General features: G+C 29.9%; 3 protein-coding genes across 4 annotated transcripts; 1 reads left to right on the forward strand and 2 right to left on the reverse strand.

The window, feature by feature from the left end:
- Window positions 1–1,289: 1,289 nt before the first annotated feature.
- LOC138180534 (glutamic acid-rich protein) lies at window positions 1,290–8,883 on the reverse strand. The gene is made up of 4 exons (XM_069114482.1): window positions 8,426–8,883; window positions 5,243–5,487; window positions 4,523–4,673; window positions 1,290–4,257 (listed from the first exon to the last, which is right to left on the reverse strand). The coding sequence occupies exons 1-4, from the start codon at window positions 8,556–8,558 to the stop codon at window positions 1,397–1,399; spliced, it is 3,390 nt and encodes a 1,129-aa protein (XP_068970583.1). The 5' UTR covers window positions 8,559–8,883; the 3' UTR covers window positions 1,290–1,396.
- A 1,419-nt stretch (window positions 8,884–10,302) lies between these two features.
- Not11 (CCR4-NOT transcription complex subunit 11) lies at window positions 10,303–12,634 on the forward strand. The gene is made up of 2 exons (XM_069114485.1): window positions 10,303–10,590; window positions 10,724–12,634. The coding sequence occupies exons 1-2, from the start codon at window positions 10,569–10,571 to the stop codon at window positions 12,091–12,093; spliced, it is 1,392 nt and encodes a 463-aa protein (XP_068970586.1). The 5' UTR covers window positions 10,303–10,568; the 3' UTR covers window positions 12,094–12,634.
- Window positions 12,635–12,652: 18 nt separating this feature from the next.
- Window positions 12,653–23,339, reverse strand: LOC138180535 (carboxypeptidase D). 2 transcript variants are annotated; one of them, XR_011173330.1, is made up of 10 exons: window positions 22,865–23,339; window positions 20,458–20,699; window positions 20,132–20,265; window positions 19,415–19,551; window positions 18,991–19,178; window positions 17,645–17,940; window positions 17,230–17,406; window positions 16,951–17,043; window positions 14,234–16,687; window positions 12,653–13,514 (listed from the first exon to the last, which is right to left on the reverse strand). XR_011173330.1 is itself a non-coding variant. In XM_069114484.1 (9 exons), the coding sequence occupies exons 2-9, from the start codon at window positions 20,696–20,698 to the stop codon at window positions 16,502–16,504; spliced, it is 1,452 nt and encodes a 483-aa protein (XP_068970585.1). In that variant the 5' UTR covers window position 20,699; window positions 22,865–23,339; the 3' UTR covers window positions 12,786–16,501. The 2 variants fall into 2 exon arrangements, 1 of the variants encoding a protein (XP_068970585.1); XM_069114484.1 differs by having other exon boundaries at window positions 12,786–16,687.
- Window positions 23,340–23,546: the final 207 nt, after the last annotated feature.

The following is a 23,546-nucleotide window of genomic DNA, read 5'->3' on the forward strand; positions in this document are numbered from 1 at the left end:
GTTACAGTTTTGCTTTGCCCCATGTTACCCTATTATTGTTAATATTGCGTTAATATAAAGTATAATATAAAAAAATGAATTTTTACTACAGTCATATCCATAAATATTTATATTTTTACACATATAAAAAAATTTAGAAAAACTTATAATAAATATTTTTACCTCGTACTGAATTTGTGTCGATCAAATTGTGAAATATCATCTAATATCAATAATCGAATCGATAATTTTAGTGTTAACATTCTCATATATCATATGGTCATTAGTTAGTAGATATTTATTGTCTTAAAATTTGTTTAATAATTATACACATGTATATATAAATTTCTAATAAATCGTGATTTAATACACGCATAAATCATTTATTGCGATAGATCATCTATCACAGTCTGATAGTATACGAGCATTCGATAGATAAAAAATATTCAAATATATATACATATAGTAATAGTTAATATATTTAAAAATTTACAATATTTTAAATTCGTTTTTATAAAATGTGAATTTTGAATGATTTTATATCTAATATAATTATATTGTTTACTAATTGTTTGCTAATTATATTGTTTCTATGAATTATATGTTTAAGTTAATTAATATTATTATATTTGAAATTTCAATAATATGGATTTGTATAATTATTGCTCATTTATAACCATGTATTATGTAAATATATTAATAATTTTATTAATCAATTTCTGGAATATTTTAAACCATAGTCTTGTAATTTCTTATTATTGTAATAAAATATGATGTTTAAAAAAGCGCGTGCAAAATACATACAATTTTTGGTAATACTGTACTATTTTACACAGATGCGAATCATATATAATACAAATTCTAATTGTAATAATTTTTAAAACAAGAAATGTGTTATAAAATAAATATAATTATAACAACAAATATTTTTATCAAATGATCAAAAAACATGTTTTTTTAAACAAGAGCCAGTCTTTTCAGAAGATTGAGGAAGATACTAGATAAAATTTTCTTCGACTAGTTCAAGAGCAGATCTATTCTGGATGAGCACTATAAGTAGTACATACATATTACGATCGATGTGATTTCTCCATATGAAAAGGTTTAAGTACAGTATATTCTAATTTTAGCTATATATAGTATTAAAATTTTCATATTTGATTATAATATCTGTCTTATTCCTGTACTAAAAAAAAAAAAAAAAAAAAAAAAATGGTTAGTAGAAAAAATGTTGCTAATAATTTGCAATGTTTAGAATTGCTCCTTCAGTTTATAATATGTATTTATTACTTTATTTATTACTTTATTTATTACTTTCAATCTAAACCCACGAAAATATTATTGACTATTGTGTAATTCGCTAATACTTTATTCTTATGTCCGATTTTATTTTTTATTCCCTAAAATAATTTATCGATCATGTCTCTGCGGACCAATTATCTGGTTGTTTGATTTCATGAGACGCGTCTGAACCATCTGAATCTTTTGATTCATTAGATTTATATTCGGTTACATAAATAACTTGTTTTTCTGTATTTCCTTTTTTATTAGATTTCGTAATGTCTGTTCTTCTGGGAGGAACGGGAGGCTTTTTATTAGTTGTAGGTTTCCCATTTGAAGTTGTTTTGATTTCGTTTTGCATCGGTTTCTTACCCTTACTTTCCACTGTGGAAAGTGTTTCACTGCTCTCGTTGTCATCTTCTTGAAATTCCTCTCTATTAGTAGAAAGTTTGATTTCCGTGATATAAGTCGTTTTTTGTGGCATTGGCGTATCTGGGAGTGGTGGTCGATTATCAAAATCTTGTGGATTATAATCCATTGATTCACCAACTAACCCGCTATCTTCACTGTTTTCACCACTTGAAACACTGATATTGTTAATGTTACGACGATCCTCACGATCAAATAAGTTTTTGTTATTTATAGTTACACCAGAACCGAATTCGTATTCGTCTTCGTCTTCGTCATTTTCTCGATCGATTCTTTGATTTATGGGGACTCCAATTACTCGTTTTGACGACGAGTTCGAATTTAGCGATGACTTTTCACTTCTACTTTCTTTATCTTTAAACGTCGATCCATGGATATGGGACATCGAGATTTGTTCCTTTTCGTCGTTAATTGTTATCGAATTGGAACTACTACCTTCCATTGAATTGGGAGAATAGTCTTGCAAAGGTATTGGGGTTGATGATCTTTTTGTAAATGATTTTTTCTTGCAGGTTTCATGACGATTACAGTTCTCATCGCATGCATGGCATCCTCTCTTAATATTAATTTTTGTCACTGGTTCTTCATTGACAGATTTTTTACCGGCATATGAAATCATTTCATTCGACGTTAATGAACTATCTTCCTTCCAGTTTTTGAAACGAAACAAGTCATGTTTAGAGGAGTCTGATAATGTCGGCTTTTGTACATATGTTTCAAAATGTTTCAAAGCTTTCTCGAAATCTTTATTCACTATTTTTTCATCATGGTCCGAAAATTGTTCATTTATTATCATACTATCATTGTTAAAATCATCGGGCAATGAGATTTCCTTTTTAAATTGTAATTCTACTTCTTCAACTGTAGGACTTTTAACAACATTTCCATCATTAACAATTCTGATCAGAGAATTATCTTCATCTGGATTGAACATTCGTTCTGCATGAATAAATTCTTCTGTAAGTCTTTTGCTCAAGGGAAGATTATAAAGTTCGATACTAGTTTCGTCGTCTGTAGGATTTAGTTCTTTCGAGTCAGAAGTTTCATCTTTTAACTTAATTTCTATAGAAGACTTAGATCGTTCGAGCGAACCATTACTCTTTTTTCTAATTTTTGATTTTTTCGACTTATCTTCCGAATCCTGTTTTTTACGCCATACAACATCTTCTAAATTACCCCATTCATTCGACTTTTTCAATAATCTTCTATCAAAAGTATCCATTTGATCAAGCTTAGTTAAATCTTCCGTAGATTCATTAATATCCTCCGGTGGTAGAGGTGCTTTACGTTTCTTCGTGCCGGTATCAGTCATGTCCAGACTTTGTGCTCTTTCAAGTGTTGCCGACGTTCTGCATTCGTACTTTGACAGATCACCTAAGCTCGCAGCTTTTCTGTAAACATCGTCTTCTTCATCTTCGTCGTTATTTGTCTCCGGTACAGGTGTCCGATGAATTGTAATATCAGCCGAGTTCAATTCGATAGTCGTAAAACTGTTTTGAATTTCGCTGTCAGTGTCAGATTCAGAGTGTCTTCCATCAATTATCAAAGTTTCTACTTTTTCTTCTACACGTGGATCTATTCTTTCTGTAGTTTCGCGTACTTTCTTTATATATTCAGATAAAGAATCCGTATAATCAGTAATACTATTGATTTCATCTTCTTTTCTCAAATCGTATTCTTTCGTAGTCGACGAATCTTTCTTCATAGTAGAAGTACATTCGATATCGTAATTATTGCTTTTTGGTGGTGGTGGAGCTTTCCTTTTATTCTTTTGCTGATTTTTGAAATCCTCTACCTCGATGGAATCTATATTTTTTGATATATTTAATAGCTCAGAACTATTTTTTCGGTTTCTACGAGCGGCCATAGCTGCGTTATGAACTTCTGTTGGTACTTCGGATGGTACATGAATCGACGTATCACTAAGTTTGCTGTTTTTATTTAATGTATCGTTATGCAGTTCGAAGGTATCATTTTTCCCCTTAGAAACTTGCAATACTTGTGACGTTTGTTGACATTGAGCTTCTTCCTTTTTGTCACCAACTCTGGAAGCTTCGTTCATATTTGACAAATGTTTCTCTGTATCGAGTTTCTTTGAATGTTTTCTTTCAAGATTTGTGTTATGTTCATTTTGATTTTCAATGCGATGAACAGTTCCATCAAGGGAGGGTAAAACTTTAATACCAAATTTATAGTGATTGCCTTTGGACTCGTCATGACATTTTTCAAATATTTGACTATTTGGTGTGGATTTTGTGGATTTTAAAGTCGAATTCATCGTCGAATAGTTAGAATTGATAGAGTCATTCGGATCAACTATGAAGAGTCTCTTCGCAATACTCTTCGATTGTGAGAGTTCTGGAATTGATTGACTCCTGTATAAAGGATGACAAATTCTTGCCGCGCTAGGACCAACACTTTTTTTCAAAAGTGTGGTTGGCTTCGATCCAATTCCACCGCTTTCTACTTCAAGTTTTACGTCGTATGGCGAAGCATAACTTAAAATCGTTAAGGCATCCTCGTAAACCATATTCCGAAAACTGATTTTTACACTAGCTATACGATCACCTGTGAATATAGTAATGGAAAAGAATTAAGTTTCTTCAAGTTTATTGCTATTTACATATATTTAGTATTTAATAAGGGTGATTCTACGTACAAGAATAAGTCGAAGATGTGGAATAAAATTCTTTTAACCGAATCTTCATTTTCAAGAGAATCGAATTTGAAAATATGTCAAGTAAATTTAAATTTGGCTAATTATCGACTGGTTATAAAGGTATAACGATTGCTTTAAAATATTTAGTTCTTGGATATAAAAATAACGACTAACCTGGATGTATTCGACCGGATTCCGATGCAGGTCCACGATGTAGAAGATCTTTAACAAAGATTCCTTCTCTCATATTGCCACAAATATTAAATCCCAGTCCTGTGAAATCTCGGCTTTTTAAGCTAACTATATTGATCCTTGTTGCTTTTGGCTGCATAAAAAGAAATCTCTGATTAGTCGAATTGAAAGTAACACATTATCGATAATTGCAATGTTACAAGTATTATTTCTTTCAATAAATCATTTTACATATATTAAAATGATATTTAACATATTCTTTTCCTATTCCTTTAAATCATCAGTGTTCTTTGATCTACATAGAAAACTTCGATTTTATTATATTACGTGCTTCTTCTTCTTATATTCACTTCTTACATACATTTCAAACGTTCATTTTGTAAAAATTAGCTTTATAATTCGACTCATACGCCATGGACTTCCTCCTCGCCAAGAAATATAAAGGCACGTATCGAAGATGGCTAGATTAACTGTACATCCAACCAAATTTGGCTATGCACAATACCTTCCATGTTTGGAATATTGAAACGAAATGTTTATTTTATAATCACTGTAGCCTGCTTCATAAAAATCTTTTACATCGCTTACTACAGACGAAAATATACATATTCTTTTCGTATTTTTCTTACAGCGTTATGTCTTCATTCGTAATATAACTTCTGTATTACATCGTGAAACGGGTGAAAAAGAGATAAAACTTACTCCAAGGCACGAATCGTCGAGAGTTTTTCGTTTATCGGTGCGGTTAGTCGAGCCCAGTCCTAAGGATGTCCAGGAGGTAGACCATCGTGTAGAATCTTTGCTTGAAGTGTCTCCAGGTGTCAGAGACACCGGTACCTCTCGAATTCGGTTACTTGACGATATTGTGACATCCTTGAAACAGGGATTGTCAAAGGCATAGGCTTCTTCGACGATTTCTGGATCAGTCACCAGTACTAAGTGTTTTCCTAAAGATATTTGTTTCATATTATTATTGATCGAGATTAATTATTTCAAACCATTAAAAATGAATGTTTTCATAGGACTTATGTTTTTATATGCTACTTTTAAAATATACTTTTCTAATAAATAAAATAAATTCTCATGGCGGAATACTTGCCTCGAAAATTCTTATATAAGTATTTGAATTTTAAATTACTTTCTATCTGGGTAAATGTTCGATAAATATTATTTTTCGTTTAACCATATTGCCTATCTATCGGAATTTGATATATTTTTTTACATGACATTGTTATCGCATAAACTACGCTTATAGTAATTTAACTACTCCTTCTCTGTTTACAAATTATAACATATTCCGATATGTTATATAAAAATAAGACATTTTTTAAAAGATATATTAATTAACAGAGCGAATACGATTTTCATAGTATATGTATAATACGCGTTTATTCGATATCGTTGTAGTTCGTTGATGCCAGCTACTGCTTGAATTATCTGATTCCGCCTGTTCGTGCTCATTTATGTTCATTTGTTATAATATACAGACGGATCTTAATAAGCGCCAAGAAAGTTAAGTTTTACGATCCTGAAAGAAAAACTGAGATACAAATGCGTGTTATATGAACAACAGAAAACTCTTTTATTACGCTATTACTAATTAATATTACATATTGACTTAACGGTCTAGATGAATAGATTGTATGTACATATGTACGATGTATTAAACGACGCATCGAATTAATATAAAAAAATTATGTATATAAGGAAATATAATGGATATTGGTCATTTTAGAGATATTTGAGAGATATTACGTAAATTATATTACTACATACGGTGACATCATTCTACAGATTTGCGCTTATTTGCCGCGTTTAGCATACTCTTGTCTGCCTACTACGTTTACGCATATATTAAAAATTACATGCTATTCTGGTTGTTTCAAAGTGCATTTTTCATTTACGAAGGAACTTAAATCATGAAACAAGTTCGATTCTCCTCGGTAGATTTAATTTACACAATTAGTAAGTTTCGTTATTATTCACTTCTTTCTATTAATTTATAATAAAATTTATAATAAAGAAAAACTAATTTATAATAAGAATATATATATGTATTTGTGTACTATGTATCACATATGTACCAGGAAGTACTATACTTGTATGAATATGTATGAATATGTAGTACAATATATTATCGAGATAGTACAAGTCAATTTCGACTGCCCTTTGTACGAACAATAACTTCAATTTGTGTATTTCAAGAATATTTGTTTACTATAAATTCTTTAAATTTACTTTGAAACATTATCACTCTATTACTATGCTCATCATTTGACCAGATAATGACTAATTTTATATGTGTGTCTGTTTCTCTACACATTCATATAAAAGTTAATCGATATTAAATATAAATAAATCTTTATCATTAAGTTAATTGCTATTTATATCCAACGTATCAAATATTTTCAATTATAACAGAGTTCTTATAATTTGAATCGCTTATTTCAGATAACCTCAAATTCCATTTAACCATTATTAGGTAATTCGATACTTGTTAAGTAACATCATTGTTAAGTAACAACATTCATTTGTCACTTTTAATATCTTTTCCTACTGTACTTGCTATTAGTATTTTAACTTTTATTTTCATTATATATTTATACAATCTTATTCATTTCGCAATTGATTAAACTTTCATTTCTACAAATTACTTTTGCGTGTGATTTAAATTTCCAACAGAATTAATAAATATTTATAAATGCAATTATCATTTATGCTAAATGATATACATAACTATAATTATATAGGAATTTTTTCTAACTATTTGGTAATTCCGAGGTGAATAAAAGAAAAGAAAGAAAAGGAGAAAAGTTCAAAAATTGAATTGGTAGTTCTTCTTATATTTATATATTATTTTGAATTGAAGAACACTGTTTAACTATCTATATCGGCTCTGTAGCAATTTAACGTTCCACATGTAGTATATTCTATAATCCTAAAAGTCGATCCCAAAGTAAAGAATGCACATTCCGTAGGAGATATTTTACATTCTAATCTGTAAACATCATTCCACCAGATAGAGATTCCAATGTATCGAGCTAGAGAGACTTTCGTGTCTTATTGTGTCTCTCGAGTGGCACTTCAAGGTCTACCTTTTGCGTGGATATACGCATCAATTGCGACGCAATAGCGAAAAGGTTTGTAATATGCAACACACGTTGATAGAATGTACGAAATGGCGAGGAATATTTCTTTGAATTTCTTTTACTATGATATATATCGTTCTATTATCTCTAATTATTCATGTAAAATTTTTATGACAATTCTTCGGAGATTAACCAATCTACTGAGTAGGTCATTTCAATAAATAGATTTTTTCTACATCTTCAATGACACATGATGTTTTGGTTTACAGAATGTTTTACATCACAAAGTTGTATTGTTGAGAAACATCGATTAGTTACATAATTGTATTTCTTTCATCTATCAGTTCATCAGTTGTGTCTAAATTGCCCAACTTTCAGTAGATCGATTAGAAAATATGCATATAATTGTTCCGCGTGCCAGGGCGGAGTTCTTTTGCATCGTGCATTTGATGTATTTTTATAGAAGTTGCGGAGAAATAACGCGTAGGAATAAATTCCGATTTATTGTGCAATAAACCTCATCGACTTTGCATATGCTTGGTATCGTAAAAGTATGACTACAAGTCGGTAAGTGCAACAAATTGTTATCCTCAATGATAAAATACCATTGGTTCTTTGAATGAGCAAATTAGTTGTCGCAAGAACGTCGTTGCAATAGCTTGAATTTAACAGCTAGAGCGCGCTCGAGCGAACACAGGATCATGAATGTAAACCACGATCTGTCATTACGGATCCTATGACACATTATTACCGGCAGTTGATAGGATTTCTATATCTATGAAATACGAGGACTCACCCTTGTGCCTACGCCACTGTCTGTAAAGGAGCGCAGCAACCAGCAGCAGGAGAATTGTTGTAAGGAAAGTACCGATTACAGCCCCTGCCACATTTCCTGCCCCAAAACAGGTATCCCGTGGCTCGTCCTCCATTGCTCCTTCTTAAACTCTCCTTCGATGCATTTCCAACCTGGCTGCTGCAGCGTACTCACGTTTCTTCTTCAAGAAATATCCGTCCTAAACCTTTGAACAGACTAGGCTTCACACTGTTCACCGCGATTCCGTTCGATGTGCACAAGAAGACATTATTTTCACTTCGTGAGTCGTTGCCCTTTACCGAAGAATCAGCACCGCGATCGGAGACCGTCCTACTGCCGTGACACCGTGCACGATACTAAAGAGAAAGAGAAGAAGTAGTAAGAGAAAGAGAAAAGAGAGAACGGCCCCATGGATCGAGTAAAACAGGTAGCTGCGCAACAGGTGCTTCTGCCTATGAGGTGGGGATTCCATCTCTGCACAATTTACAGAGGGCCGGGGGCAGGGAGGGAACGAGTATGCGAGATCAGTGGGGGACCCTGGCATTCCTTCACCGTTTCAGAGCTGACCGTATTTCTCATACCTCATACCTAGCCTAGAAGTATTGCATGAATGTAAGCCGTAGGAGTGTAAAGAAATGATTCTTATATGGAATAATTTTTATAAAGCGGAAACGCACGCGCCGCTATTGTTACAAATCACTTTTCAAGAATAATTCACAACCCTTGAATGATGATACATCAGCCAATAATGTATATTATTTGGTAAAAGTATTTAAGAAAATGATAATAAATCAATGATTAACGTGTAATTTAGATGAATAGATACAATGTGTATAGAAGTAATTAGGAAATGAAAATTTCAAATCTTTCATATATGATGTTAAATTACTCAATAAGAAAATAGAATTTTAGAAAATAGAACATTATTAGTTTATGACTTATTTATCACTTAAATTTTACATAAGGATTATTGTTAACTAAACTTTTGCTGATGTGTGATAATGTGTAAATCGACTTAAAAAGCAAAAAAGTTGTTTTAAAAGTATCATTACTATAAAAAGTTACATTTACTAATATTATTAGATAATAATTATAAATTCCCTAAACTATGAATGATCAAACTTACAACTGTCTTTGATCTTAACAAATCTAACTATACTTTGAGCGTGTCATAATGCGCCATTTCTATACATATACATATATATATATATAGTTCTTTCTAATTTATATAGTTTCTATACACCGGAAATTTTCAAGCAAAAAGATATAGATCGTAATCTGAAAAAAATATAGTTCATTTCAATTTCTTTCTTTATTGTAAGCTGAAATTTTACATATAATGATCTGAGATATTAAGTATTTTCTCAGGATGAAGATATGTATTGAAAATTTGTATATGGATGAAATATGGATATATATATATATATATATATATATATATATAGTAGGAAATTAGTTAATGAAAAAAGTAATTACATCCATATATGCAATTAAGAATGTAGCATATTATATACGAGTATTACTTGTAATAAACAATTTGAAAACACATATACATAATATGTATCTGTTTAATATTATATAGTATTATTAACAACAGAACTGTACAGTGTAACCAGAGATATTCATATACGAACTGTTTATATATATTTGTTTTTAGTTTTAGACTAATTAAATAATATTTATTAATAAGAACAATAAAAAGAAATGGAGTATTTCAAAATATGGACTTTTAGAAAGAACCTTATAAGTTTGTAAATTATTTGAGACACAAGTAATCTGTAAATAAATTTATCAACAAATGTATGAAATTATATTGATGCATATACATATGTTGCATGAGTTTTGAAATTGGCGCGATACAAATAATGAAATAGATAGCGTTAAAGTAGTTTGCTGTTACTACAATATAGTACATATATTACTACTGTTTCTACTGTTTTTTCTAAAATTCTATAACACTCAATTCCATACTACGATAGAAATGATTCATTATTTTCAATTGAGTTGATAGCATGGTCGTATAATTGAATACTACAAGTATTCCTACATGTATTCCTACGTGTAGTCCTATATGTATTCTAGTCATAACCTGTAAAGTAACAACTAAAAAATGTGACAAAACTAAATGTATATAATACTAAAATACTGTAAGTTGATATGTTATATGTAATTAATAATTTAAGAAATGAATTACTATATTTGAACCTCGATATTCATGAATATAATCGTGGAAAAAAAATATAATCGAGGTGCTATAACCTAGTTCAATCTGTTATTGAGGCATTATGACGCTTAGTCCGAAAGATTTATCAAAATTATTGGATATCCTGGAAGAAGAAAACCTGGATACGAGTTTGGAAAGTCTTTGTAATCAGTTACATCAAATATTTCCGAAAGAAGATCGATTTAAAGTGGGAATGACATTGGTTCTCCTTTTACAGCATATAGATTTATTGCCAAAAAATGTTCAACGTATAATAGCAGTTGCATTGTTATTTGACCTTTATAGAGGAGAAACACTAGCATCGACACCATTTGCGCCTGTTTTTGTACAGGTTTTAAGATCCCAAGAAGATACAAATAATGGAGTACCAAAGACAAATTTTTCAGGACACATACCAGTTTTATCACAATGTGAAAAAAATCTTTTAATAAGTTTACTGGGATATAACCAAAAGGATATTTTAAAGAAAACTCCAAGACAAATTGTGGATGAATTGTATTTTGTATCTGTACCACCTGTTGATTTAAGTAATTTACAAGTACAACTAGCAGAGCGTCGTTCAGAATTACCTTCCATCGCCAAATGTGGAAATCCTGTGATTTTACCTGATATGGATCATTCTAAAGTAACAGAGATTGATAAAAATGCAACAAAAAACATGACAGAAGTTTTAACTGCCAATGATCCACCTTTATGTAGTCAAAGTTATCAACCTGAGTTTTTAAGATTAGTACCTCCTCTTTATCGCTCAGTCGATGAATTACCATGGTTCAATGTTACAGATCCATCTCAATTTACAATTGAATATGATACTAATATGTGTGTCTCAAATTGTGCTGGTGCAGAAGCTCGCAGATTGATGGGCAAAGCGTTCAAAAGTGTACTGACGTTACAACAACAACAGCATCTTGTTAATGAATTGGATAGAGATCCAAAACTGGTGTATCATATTGGCCTTACTCCAGGAAAGCTACCAGATTTGGTAGAGAATAACCCTTTGATCGCAATTGAAGTTTTGTTGAAACTTATGCAATCGAGTCAAATAACAGAATATTTTAGTGTTTTGGTAAATATGGAGATGTCTCTTCATTCAATGGAAGTAGTTAATAGGTTAACTACTACTGTGGACCTACCTACAGAATTTGTTCATTTATACATTAGTAATTGCATTTCTACTTGTGAAACTATAAAAGATCGTTATATGCAGAATCGTTTAGTACGTCTGGTTTGTGTTTTTCTGCAATCCTTAATTAGGAACAAAATCATAAATGTGAAAGAACTCTTTATTGAAGTGCAAGCATTTTGCATTGAATTTAGCCGCATTAGGGAAGCTGCAGCTCTTTTTCGCCTACTTAAACAACTTGAATCTGGTGACATTGGTGGATTGAATGCACCACCCACTAATAATAAATTGGATATGTGTTAACATAGTTAATAATATACTTTTCAAATATTTAATAGAAAATTAATAGAGCTATGAAGTTTTGTAACTATTTTTTTATGAACAAAATTACAACGAATTAAAATATTTATATATAATTGATGTTTATATATAATTTTAGTATTCGATAAGTAAATTATTAGCTATCATTTATTTTCCATTAAGTGTTAACATGTTACATAATATTTTCATTAAAATAATTGAAAGAAAAAGTGTTTCTGCAATAATATATATAAAGTATACTTATTCATCTCTCATAATTTTTGTGCTAGAACTACATAAAATATATGTATACTGTCTATTATCATAGATATATTGTAATATATATGTCTTAAAAAATAATGTATGTTGTTTCCTAATAATTAATAAAAGATTGCATAAATTGCACTTAGGAAAAGATAAAATGGACTATTATTTGCGCTCAGATGAAATATTTTTTGTTACTATGTAGTTTTTAATATTTGTATATTACATTATCAAAGTTAATAAAATCTTACAAAATATTAACATGTCATAAACATTTATTACATGAAATAAAGGATACAATAGACATAAACAATAAATTTTAATATTTAATTATATTACATTGTCATTAATGCCGCCTTTCTGATTCATTCAAGGCAGTGTTTACTGTTTATGCAATACAGTCATCATTGTTATTTACTACAATCAACTTAATTGTTAGTATTCTAAATTATTTTCTACTATATTATTTATAGCACATAACAAATATATATCTTCATTCTATATTTGTGTATACATATAATGTAAACTTTCCGTTTTAACGATTTCACTACTTTGCTATATTAGTGTTGATACTACAACAATACAAATAAAAGCTGTGATTTCTGTTAGTAAGCTATACATAACAACAAGTTGTATAAAAGTAAAAATAGAATAAATGTGTGAACTATTTATAGCATGTGAATCACCACATTTGTAACTTTTGTAACACTGTTACGTTTTCTATGTACGTATATATATTTACATAGATTACATTTTACCATCTACTTAAGAAATAACTAGTGAATCAAGAATAAAACCATTTTCATTGAGAATATTCGTTTCATTATATTTCAAGTAATTTGTAAAATAAATTCAATGATCTATTGCAAGATTATCTTTGAATATTTTCGAATGGAAATTAATATGTTCTTAAAATAATCTTTCACGGTAGTGAATTTCCGGAGATTTTTGTATTTTTGTTTCCTAAATTATAGATTAAAATCTTACATTTCTCAATTTTTTTGTATGGAAATGTAAAATTCCTATGTTAAAAGCCACACATACATACATACAAGTACATAAATTTTCCGCATCGCCGAGAGATCTAAATGCTCGCACTATTAATGTGTATCAAGCTGAGCTGCTACATACTTCGAAAATGATTTCAGTCATTGTACATTCTGAAAATAATTTGAAGGGGAAGTTTTTTTGTTTAAATTAATCAAAATAATAGTAGATGTTATGGAAGTTATTTACTAGAAACTATTAATTTTTAATTTGATCGTTTTTTAAATTCAAATATTAGTATCAGTTTTATTATAATCGAACAAAAAAGAATGTTACAAACAAAAATTAGTCAACACTCAATCACACAATAAATTGCAATACCAAAAATTTGTTAAATATCTTTTTTCAATAAATAATCAAGGTTATCTTTATTTTTGTAAATAATACTAAAAAAGTTACTCGGTAGTTACTTTTTTAGTATGATTACAAAATCATAAAATTCATTTAGAAAGTTATGAAAATGTTTAACTTAAATCATATTAAATAAGAGTTGATAACAATGCTTCTCTATTTCAAGAGATAGAATTCAATATATGGATCTAATACATATAGTATAAGAAACTAGTAATAAGAATGCAATAACCTCTTTGTAACAGCCACTGAGTCTAAAGTACAAATATGTAATAATAATAATAAGATAACAAAGGAAATGTTAGCTGGAGATAAATAGTTTTATGTTTTAAAATCCTCTTCAGTAATTTGAATTAATATTTACGGCTATTCTGAGCTATTTTATTCCATTATATTGTGGTAGTAAATTTACTAAACAATTCTAAATTAGGATGTAATATGAAATAATGATTTGCTTTAAATGTATGACTTAAGTACTTACATTTATTTGATTTAGATAATAATTTAACTTCCAGTTAAATTTTTATTTTCAATTTGCTATCAATGTTATAACATAATTAAAAATTTCAAAAATATTGATCATATTAAAATAACATATTGAAATTGATACTCAATCGTAACAGTTTTAAATGCTGCGTGCTATACTTACAATTAGTATCTAAGTTACCAACTTAAAGAAAACGAATATATAGAAGAGTACAAAGTTATAGAGGAAAATAAAAATTATTGTTACTTTCTGCAGCTTAAAAATTAGATCAATTATAAGTATAATTTATTTGTGAATATTAAGTTAATCTTTCTGAATATGTTATTGTGCAAAACTGTCTGTTCAAGATATATTATGGAATCATTTTATTGGAAACTACGTTTTCCGCAAACTATTAACTATTAAAGTTAAAAATATTGAAATCCATTTATCGCAATTAGTATTTTGAACAATTGCACTGAACACACATACTGCTTTACTTGAATATATTAAATAGCTAGTTTAAACTAACTTCAATTAGAAAATTTTAATACACTTTTGTATAATTCAGTTGTAATATAAGGTTCTTTTTTATTGACGTATCTATACTTTAGTTTTTTATTCTTTGGATACTAAATGCTCTACAAAAATATTACTTTCGTACTTGAAAACATTGAATATAATTTTTTTACGGTATATATAGATTTTCGTACTACCTATATCGCAATAACTTTCTTTCTCGCTATAATTGCATTTTGTCTTTAAATTAAATATTTTCTCTGTTAATACGGCTTCTATAGTAAAATATTATATAGCATATAACGTCGATATTGAGTAAAATTCTTTCATTTAATATAGATATATATATATACGCGTATTTTAAAAAATATAATTTGTGTTTAATATGCAAATAAAAATATATTACAGCAGGTCCCTTCGTTACGCGAATTCTCGATTTTTAGCTACTTTTATTTTATTTTATTCGTATGACTAATTGGAGACGTTATACGAGGACAACAAAACACATGATTTGAGTAGGTAATAAACGATAATTTCTCATTGAAAGATGAAAAATTATCACGCAATTTTTAAGGCCATTTTTGATGCTATTCTTAAGAAGTTTGAGAATGACAATTTCGATAGTGAAGGCACAATATTTCGGCATGCCTCTTATGTAAAAAACAAATATGATAAACCTCATACATATGTTGCAAACAGTGCAATTAAAAACTATTTTTTTGAACATTATCTTATTGTGTGCGAGTAAAATAATATATATATATATATATATATATATATAATATATAAAATAATTGTGTTTGTTACTTTCATTAGAAGATGATAACGAGTAATTTTTTTGTTTCATTAAACAGTCTTCCTTATTATACGGTATGTGATATGAATTTGAACTATTACGAATACCTATGAAAAAATGTTATTCCTTGTATCAAATATTGTTTTATGACATTTTTGGAGTAGATAATTCGGATCATTATAAGAACAATTAATCGATATTTATATCTTATATTATGAACGTTAGATATAAATGTTGACGTATGAGACATTTAATTTTCGTTCAAATTATCTTTTAATTAATTTAACTTGTAAAACTTGATGTTCTCTTAATTAAGAGACTAGAATTTTGTTCATTAGGAGATTAGAAATAAAATGTATCTATTAAAACTTAACGAGAAGAAATCCCCAGAAATAATTTTGTTTGCTTAAATAATAGAATTATGGAAATTAATTTTTAAGTGTTTAACATAAATATTTTTTATTATAAAGTGTAATTTTCTTGGAAGATTAAGTATCTCTCCCAGTACTAATAAATACTTTAAACCATGTATAAAAGTAAAAATAAAAATAATTAATACACATTGTTAATTTTTAAATAATATAAATAAGAAATCTGAACATACGTATATAAAAAATAAATTATCGAAGTTATAGAGACATGTAAAATTAAGAAAATATAAATATTTGCTCACTATATAAATTATGATATCTACACGTTCAATTTTATCTATATACTTAAATTTGAGCTCTGCATGTTTGCTCTGAACTTCTTCAGATAACAAAGTAAGTTTCTTTGTTATTTGAAACTGATTCAATTTCATCAGTAATACCGTTTTATAAATTATTATATCATCATTTATAACAACAGATAGAGTAACAAATAATGATAAACATTTTCAACATCGTTTCGTCTCTGTTGGTCATTATGAAATTAATATGAAACAACAGTGTTGTTAAAAAATTTGTTGTCCGCTAACTCATAATTAATCACCCAAACCAATTATTAACGAAGGAGTTGAATCCATTACTAATGGATGAAAAAATTCCGCTATTTGTCTCGGATGCAGTATTGGTTCCAGAATGTGGTCGAAAATGTATCACATGGTCCCGATTAATATGGTCCCTGTTTCCATTATAAAAATTGGATCCAGCTTCATCCTCACCTGGATGTCTCTATTATCAAGGCATGTAAAATAACTTTCAATTAATAAACAAATTTCGATAGAAATATATAGATAGATGGGTAGAAAGAAAGAAAGATAAAGAGAGAGGGAGGGAGAGAAAAGGGGGAGATAACATCTTAAATCTTTGTCTTCAAATCAAATAATATGGTGATTCTGTTAGGTTTAGCCATTTTTGTAAACAAAAAAAGCCGAGAAAATGGATGTACAAGTATTTGTTTACATATACATATGTATTCTTTAAATTCTACTTACACTTGCTCTGTATAATGTTACGTTGAAAGAGGTCGGATGTTGTTCTACTACTCTAAATTCTACATCACGTGGAAGATATCCATTTGCATATACCTACAAAATAAAACGATAAATATCGTATAAATGACTAAATTACTGTATCGAATGTGGTTTAAAATTATTTTTGAATTTATAAGATATCAACATAACATTGGCTTTATTTATCACAATTTTGAGTTTTGAACATATTAAATGATGATGCAAGTATGAAAATTGTTAACTTGACTTTCAACAAGTTACCTCTAGTTTATACATTCCTGGCAGTAAAATTCTCCAAAATTCACCATATTTCGTAGTAAGAAAACTAACGTCTCGTGATTTCACTTTAATAGATGCTCTCTCAATGGGATTTCCATTTTCATCGATAACAAATCCACGGACACCCCTATGAGCTTCCGCTAAAAATTTAATAAGTGCCTAAAAAGAAAATTAAAATACATTGTGTAAGTAAAGTACACATATAGTATCAATTTAATTAGGGTAAACTGTGTTTGCATTATTTTATTATGACTTTCACGAATTAGTTTTCCATATTAAGCGTCTATTTAAAACATTGGCGAGCTAATTCCAGGAACCAAGAGAAGGTACCTTGCAAAGAAATGTTCGATAACGTGCTACTCTTTTGAAATATATTCTTGTCACTTTGATAACTTACCACGCGATTTTCTTCCCAGTAAAATTGTAAATCAGAAGCAGGAGGATATTTACAACACGAAAGTTCCAATGTAATTTCCATACAACCGTTCCATACGTAGTTGAAATCTTGCATTCCACCGGTAAGTGGATACCATTGTGCTCCATTAGTTATACCATTTTTAAAGCCGGGTTGAGATGGCGAGCAGGGTAATCCTTGGTACATAGATCCGTGGTTTCGGGAATACACCAACGATAAGTGTTGAAACACGTCATCGTCTGGACAAATACTCGGCGCCGAAGTATAACTCTGAAACACTAAATTGTTCGTATACATCTTGGATCTGATATATCCTTTCGAAGATTTGCAACATTTTTACAAAATTTTTATTTTGGAATAAGAAGTTAGAACTGATAGAATTACGTTATAAAATTCATTAAATATATTACAAGTTATGATTTATTTAACTCATTGACAATTTATTCCGAGAAACTCTTGGACACGCCGATATGTCGGGCCTCTGTATTTTGCCATACTGACGTGAGATATTTCATTGTTATTAAAATTTAGTAAAATCTCCATTTACAAAAATCTTATGTCGTTGTTTAATTACAAGCAAATACCAACGACAGTTTTATCTTCCATAGCAATAATACTTTTTTTTATCTTTTCGTAGAAGCAAGTAAGGTAGGTAATAGCTTTGTTTGTGGAGTGATTGTCAAAACAAATGACCTTCAATACATAACATGAAGATTAGAAGATGTGTTGTCTCTTCCGGAGGATATTTGATATTCGGGACAGATATATTTTTAATTGAGATTGACGCCCCACTGTTTCCGTAGAAGCTAAGTTGACCGAGATGATATCTCTAATGTTTAACATACAAACCAATTATTTTAAAACAAATAGTTGAATTATCCGAAGCAAATTATTTGCTTTTAATAAAAAATTATTTATCTCGCAATAAAAATTTTGATAAAGCCAAATCTATTTAGAGTCCTTTTACTTTTTTCCACTTTTAATTTTTTTTAGCAAGTTAGTAAATATACTATACCTGCACATAATGGCGCTGACCGGCATATTCCTGACAGCATGAAAAGTTATACAATACCATCAGATTACTTTCAATTACATTAATTACGTAATACAATTCACATCACAGCATTAGTGTGCCATGTTGTAGCATGTTTAGATACGGATGTGTAGGTCATTATTATCATAATTTATATTCTTAACTATGTATTTTTAAAATATAATATTGCTGATCTTTTAATTTAGATATGAAGTACATTTCAAAGTAGACGAATGTGGTACAATTAACGTGAACGCATATGAACACGTATGATCACGTATAAAAACAAACTTACGCGAGTTAGGTGTGTTATCGAATGGATAACTTGCAACCAAGGCACCTCCGTGTAAGCTTCCAGACAAAACGAATTGAATTTTAGAGACCCATTCCTTTACAGCCTCTGTTTCCGGTTGACTTTTTTTGTTGTTCTGTTTGAAGTAATCGGGGAAATTTCGATTGAGATCGAAACCGCGTGCGTTATACCTAAAGGAACATAGTTATTCGTTTAGACGTAATAATATGTTAGATGGTATAGAAAAAATACGTTAAAAATAGCTGAAAAATTACTACGACAAAAGTAGATACGAAGAAAAAGATGTAAATATATTTCATACACGTGCCCAAGATCTTTTTACCGTGTATTTGCTTTTGGTAAAATTATATTTCTTCCATTGCGTACTTTTTAATTTTTACATTATAGAAACATTGTAAAGCCTTACCTGCCTTGACCACCTTCGCAATATCCTTCCTTCGAAACTTCAAAACCATCAGGATTCATTGATGGAAGAATATGAATTCTGGTATTGTCTAAAAGCCACGTAATATATGGATCTGATCCATAACTGGTGACAAGGAACTAGAAGTAAGAAGTAGAATTTCTGTATATTAATACCGCTTTATCATAACGAGATCTACATATGTACATGTATAAGTGATTAACTCAAATATATCGAACTTTTTTATGAAGTTTTCAAAAATAACTTCTTTTCCTCTATTTTTCTCTTAAATTTTACTCCTTTCTTTTCCACATTTCGTAAACAAACGTGTTAAAGGTATGTAACAAATTTTTAACGAAGCGAGTAAGTTTTGAAATATCTTACTATTTGCGTGAAAAATTTCGCTTCGAATTTACGCGTTAAATCTAAACGTTTCATTTAAAAACGCACTTAGTAAAATGGTATACATTAATAATTATAACACACAATATCAAAAGAGCAATAAGGGCTTTTAGTCAAGAAGCAAGAGATATTAATGCATTTTATAACTATCGGAAGTATTAAATATTGGTATAAAATCTTCAAATATATGCAGATAAATTCTATGTATGAAATACAGGCGTTTTCTTTTTTACGTAAATACACATATAACGCTGCTCTTCTTCAGAACGTGTAGAAATTCGTTAATGAAGTTGTGACATGTATCATACAGCTACTTACGCGAATTAGATGTAACATTAATTCACGACCTACAGCTTCATTCCCATGTATATTGGCCACATATTTTACATCGGGCTTACCGATCATATGTTCATAAGGCGAGGAAGAAACAACCATTACCCACAAATCGCGACCTATAAAATATGTATATCTTTGTTTCATTATAGATCTGTAACGTCACAGAAATGAAAGACATATTTGTATTTAAGTAATTGACATAATATCGCAATACAGTCATAGAACATGAATATATCTGGATAAATATTTTAATACTAAAATGGTACTAATTGTAAGTAGAAGAAGGGAAAGTTTCTCGAGAAACATACCTTTCACGGATTTTCCTATAGAATATAAGGCAGTGAGGTTTTGAAATCGAAGAGACGTTGTTCGAAGAAAACGACTCATTTGCTCGTAATTATGATACGTGAAGTCGATAGTGTACGGTTCTTCGTAAACGTGAAAACGAGCATTGTAGTGATTCGTGAGATCTTTGTTAATGTGTTGCGAGGCCGCGGCAATTTCATGAAATGCTCCGAGAATGGTAACGAAGAAAATCGGTCCATACATTCTGCGAATTAAACAAGAACTTATTTCATAGGAGCAAAGTTTCGATGCCAAGAATTTATTGGTTTCGATAGTATACTGTTTCTAATTAACAGGAACTAGTTGTCTTTCAATGTAAGCGACGATATTATAACGCATTATGGGCATACTTAATAAGCTTGTTACGCATACTTCTACGTATGGGGAAATATCTTATTATTGTTATTATATTTTCCTTTCGTCATTCCTCGTTTTTATGTAGTATACTATATAAGGTATATAGGTTTATTCGTTATTACATATATTTTTATACGTAATATTAACATTGCTACATATATTTATTATACATTATTCGTAACTAATTCGTGACTAACATAAGTCAATTACGATTTACTCGAGACTAATATAAGTCAATTTGTGTAATATTCGCAATTGCAAATTGTGTGTTTAACTTTTGCAAAATTATGCTTTATAACTTTAGTAGTACATAATAGATAAAATGACTGTAAAACGGTATCATTTCAGGCTCACACGATGCATAAAATCAGATCAAGGCTTGATATCCCTCTATGTGAATTATAACGAACTAGTAGGAACTAAAGAAAATTGCGATACATATATTTTATATACAGGGTGGTTGGTAACTGGTGGTACAAGCGGAAAGGGGGTAATTCTTCGAGAAAAAAGAAGTCGAAAATATAGAATAAACATTTTTTTTAATTTTTTTTTTTTAATTTTTTTTTAAATCTACAGTGCGATCCGTTATAGCGAGACGTGATAAAGTGCACGCGTACCGAGCGAAAATTCAAAGTCGATTTTCTCGAAAACAAAGCCTCAAACGAAAAATTTTTATTCTATATTTTCGACTTCTTTTTTCGCGTAGAATCACCCCCTTTCCGCTTGTACCATCAGTTACAAACTACCCTGTATATATATATATATATATATATATATATATATATATATATATACCAAATGTTTTCAATCCACATAGATTCAACTTTTATATGTTAGCTTCTTCACATCTATTTTCTATACTATTTCCTATTTTCCTCGTTATTTTCGCATTAAAATCGATTTATGTCGAAAGGAACATAATAATCATTTATTAAGCGGAGTCAGCGAGAATCTAAAAATATAAGGCTTCGCTAAAAAAATTGGGTTACAATTATTGGCTTCGGACAAAATTAGTCGTCGATCAATCAGAAAATACGTACTTCTATAAAATCTCTGCAACGGTTAGCTATATTCGTTCGAGAAAATCTAAAGATTTAAATTATACCGAACTAGAATAAATTTGAGTATTTTGCTAAGCATATTTTACTTGAATTAGATTGCAATAGAATTCTATTAGATTTTATTCAATACAAAATTCCTTATTTCATTTAAATATAAGATATATTATTATTATATGCAATAAATTAAAGATACATAAAGATTATGTAATATAATATATTAAAGTTGCAAACCATGCAATATCCTAATCACAGTGTAATCTATACAAAAGTAACGAAACATCATTGTTATTCTTTTATTTATGTAACATTACAATTTCTCATGATTTCATCGCTGATAATAGGATACTTGTATTTTTTAAGTTTTCTTTGTCGCTGTATTTTTATAATTATCGATTTTTAATAAATTTGATTAAATAATTTTACATATTATTAAGTATAACTTCAATTATGTTGCATATAATATACTCTATAGATAGATCATGATTTTTTTACTATTGCTATATAATATATATATAATATATTTATATTACATACAAATATTCACATTTCTCATTTTATTTTATACAGAATTTCAGTATACAAGCGTAGTAAATATAGCGGAGAATTAAAGTAGTGTCTCTACAGAGCTGTCCTCGCGTTTCAACTTGACCGTGTACTTTCTCCTATATTTTTAAGACTCGTTTGCTATCCAACGCTCCTTGGGAATGATTTTTAATATTCATTTCCTGAATAAATACATTCCACAGGTGCGTCGTCTTAAAGCGAAATAATTTTAATAAACTGTTGGAACAAATATTGGAACCACTTGATAATATTGTAAAAGGCAAGGATGAGTTGAGTACTATAATCCGTCGTATAAGTATCTATTGTTCGTGCGATTCTCTACATAAATCTCTAAATGTGTAGAAAAAAAGTAGATAATTGATGTATTTTCGGAGAGAAAAGAAATTACCTGGCTTGTTAATTACGTGAAGCGCAGGAACGTTGGTGATGGAACTGGCCAATTCGGTGAATCGTACGCGTGGAAGATCGGCGAATTTGCGAAAAAGATGCAAAGAACACGAAGCACGTGGCGACAGAAAGGTCGCCGAGAGAAATCTGATTCTTCGTTCGTTCAAACAGATCCTCTCAATGACATAGTACACTAGTAACAGTAGCAGGGCCGAGGCCGTTTCTCGCGGTTGAACACATTAAGATTTTCGATCGTTTACAAACACGGTTACGCGAATAATCATAGAAAAAGAAAGAATAATTCCACGGGTACGATAAACGGAATGGAATCGCGCTGAAGGAACAGTTTATTTCACCTGCGAGAGTAAGCCAAGGTGCGTGGTACTGTGAGAACTTACAAAGAGAAGCGCGAAGTGTGCCGCGCGCTCACTACCACCACCTCCACCACTACTAATGAAAGCCACTTCCTTCGTCGCTAGCATCTGACGTTCTAGAACGGCTACCACTACACCTTCGTCGTTTAGTAAATACGTAGTTAACACCATTGCGCCCTACTACTACCACTTTCGGCAAAACAATGAGTAACACACAAACGGTGTCATTCTGGCCCCTTCTCTTCTTTTCTCTCCTCTCCTCTCCTCTCTTCTCCGCCTCTCTCTGGCACCTCATCAATTCCTCATCCT

Source organism: Bombus flavifrons, chromosome 6 (assembly GCF_040668555.2).
Source record: "Bombus flavifrons isolate JBK064 chromosome 6, iyBomFlav1_principal, whole genome shotgun sequence".
Taxonomy (NCBI): Eukaryota; Metazoa; Arthropoda; class Insecta; order Hymenoptera; family Apidae; genus Bombus; species Bombus flavifrons.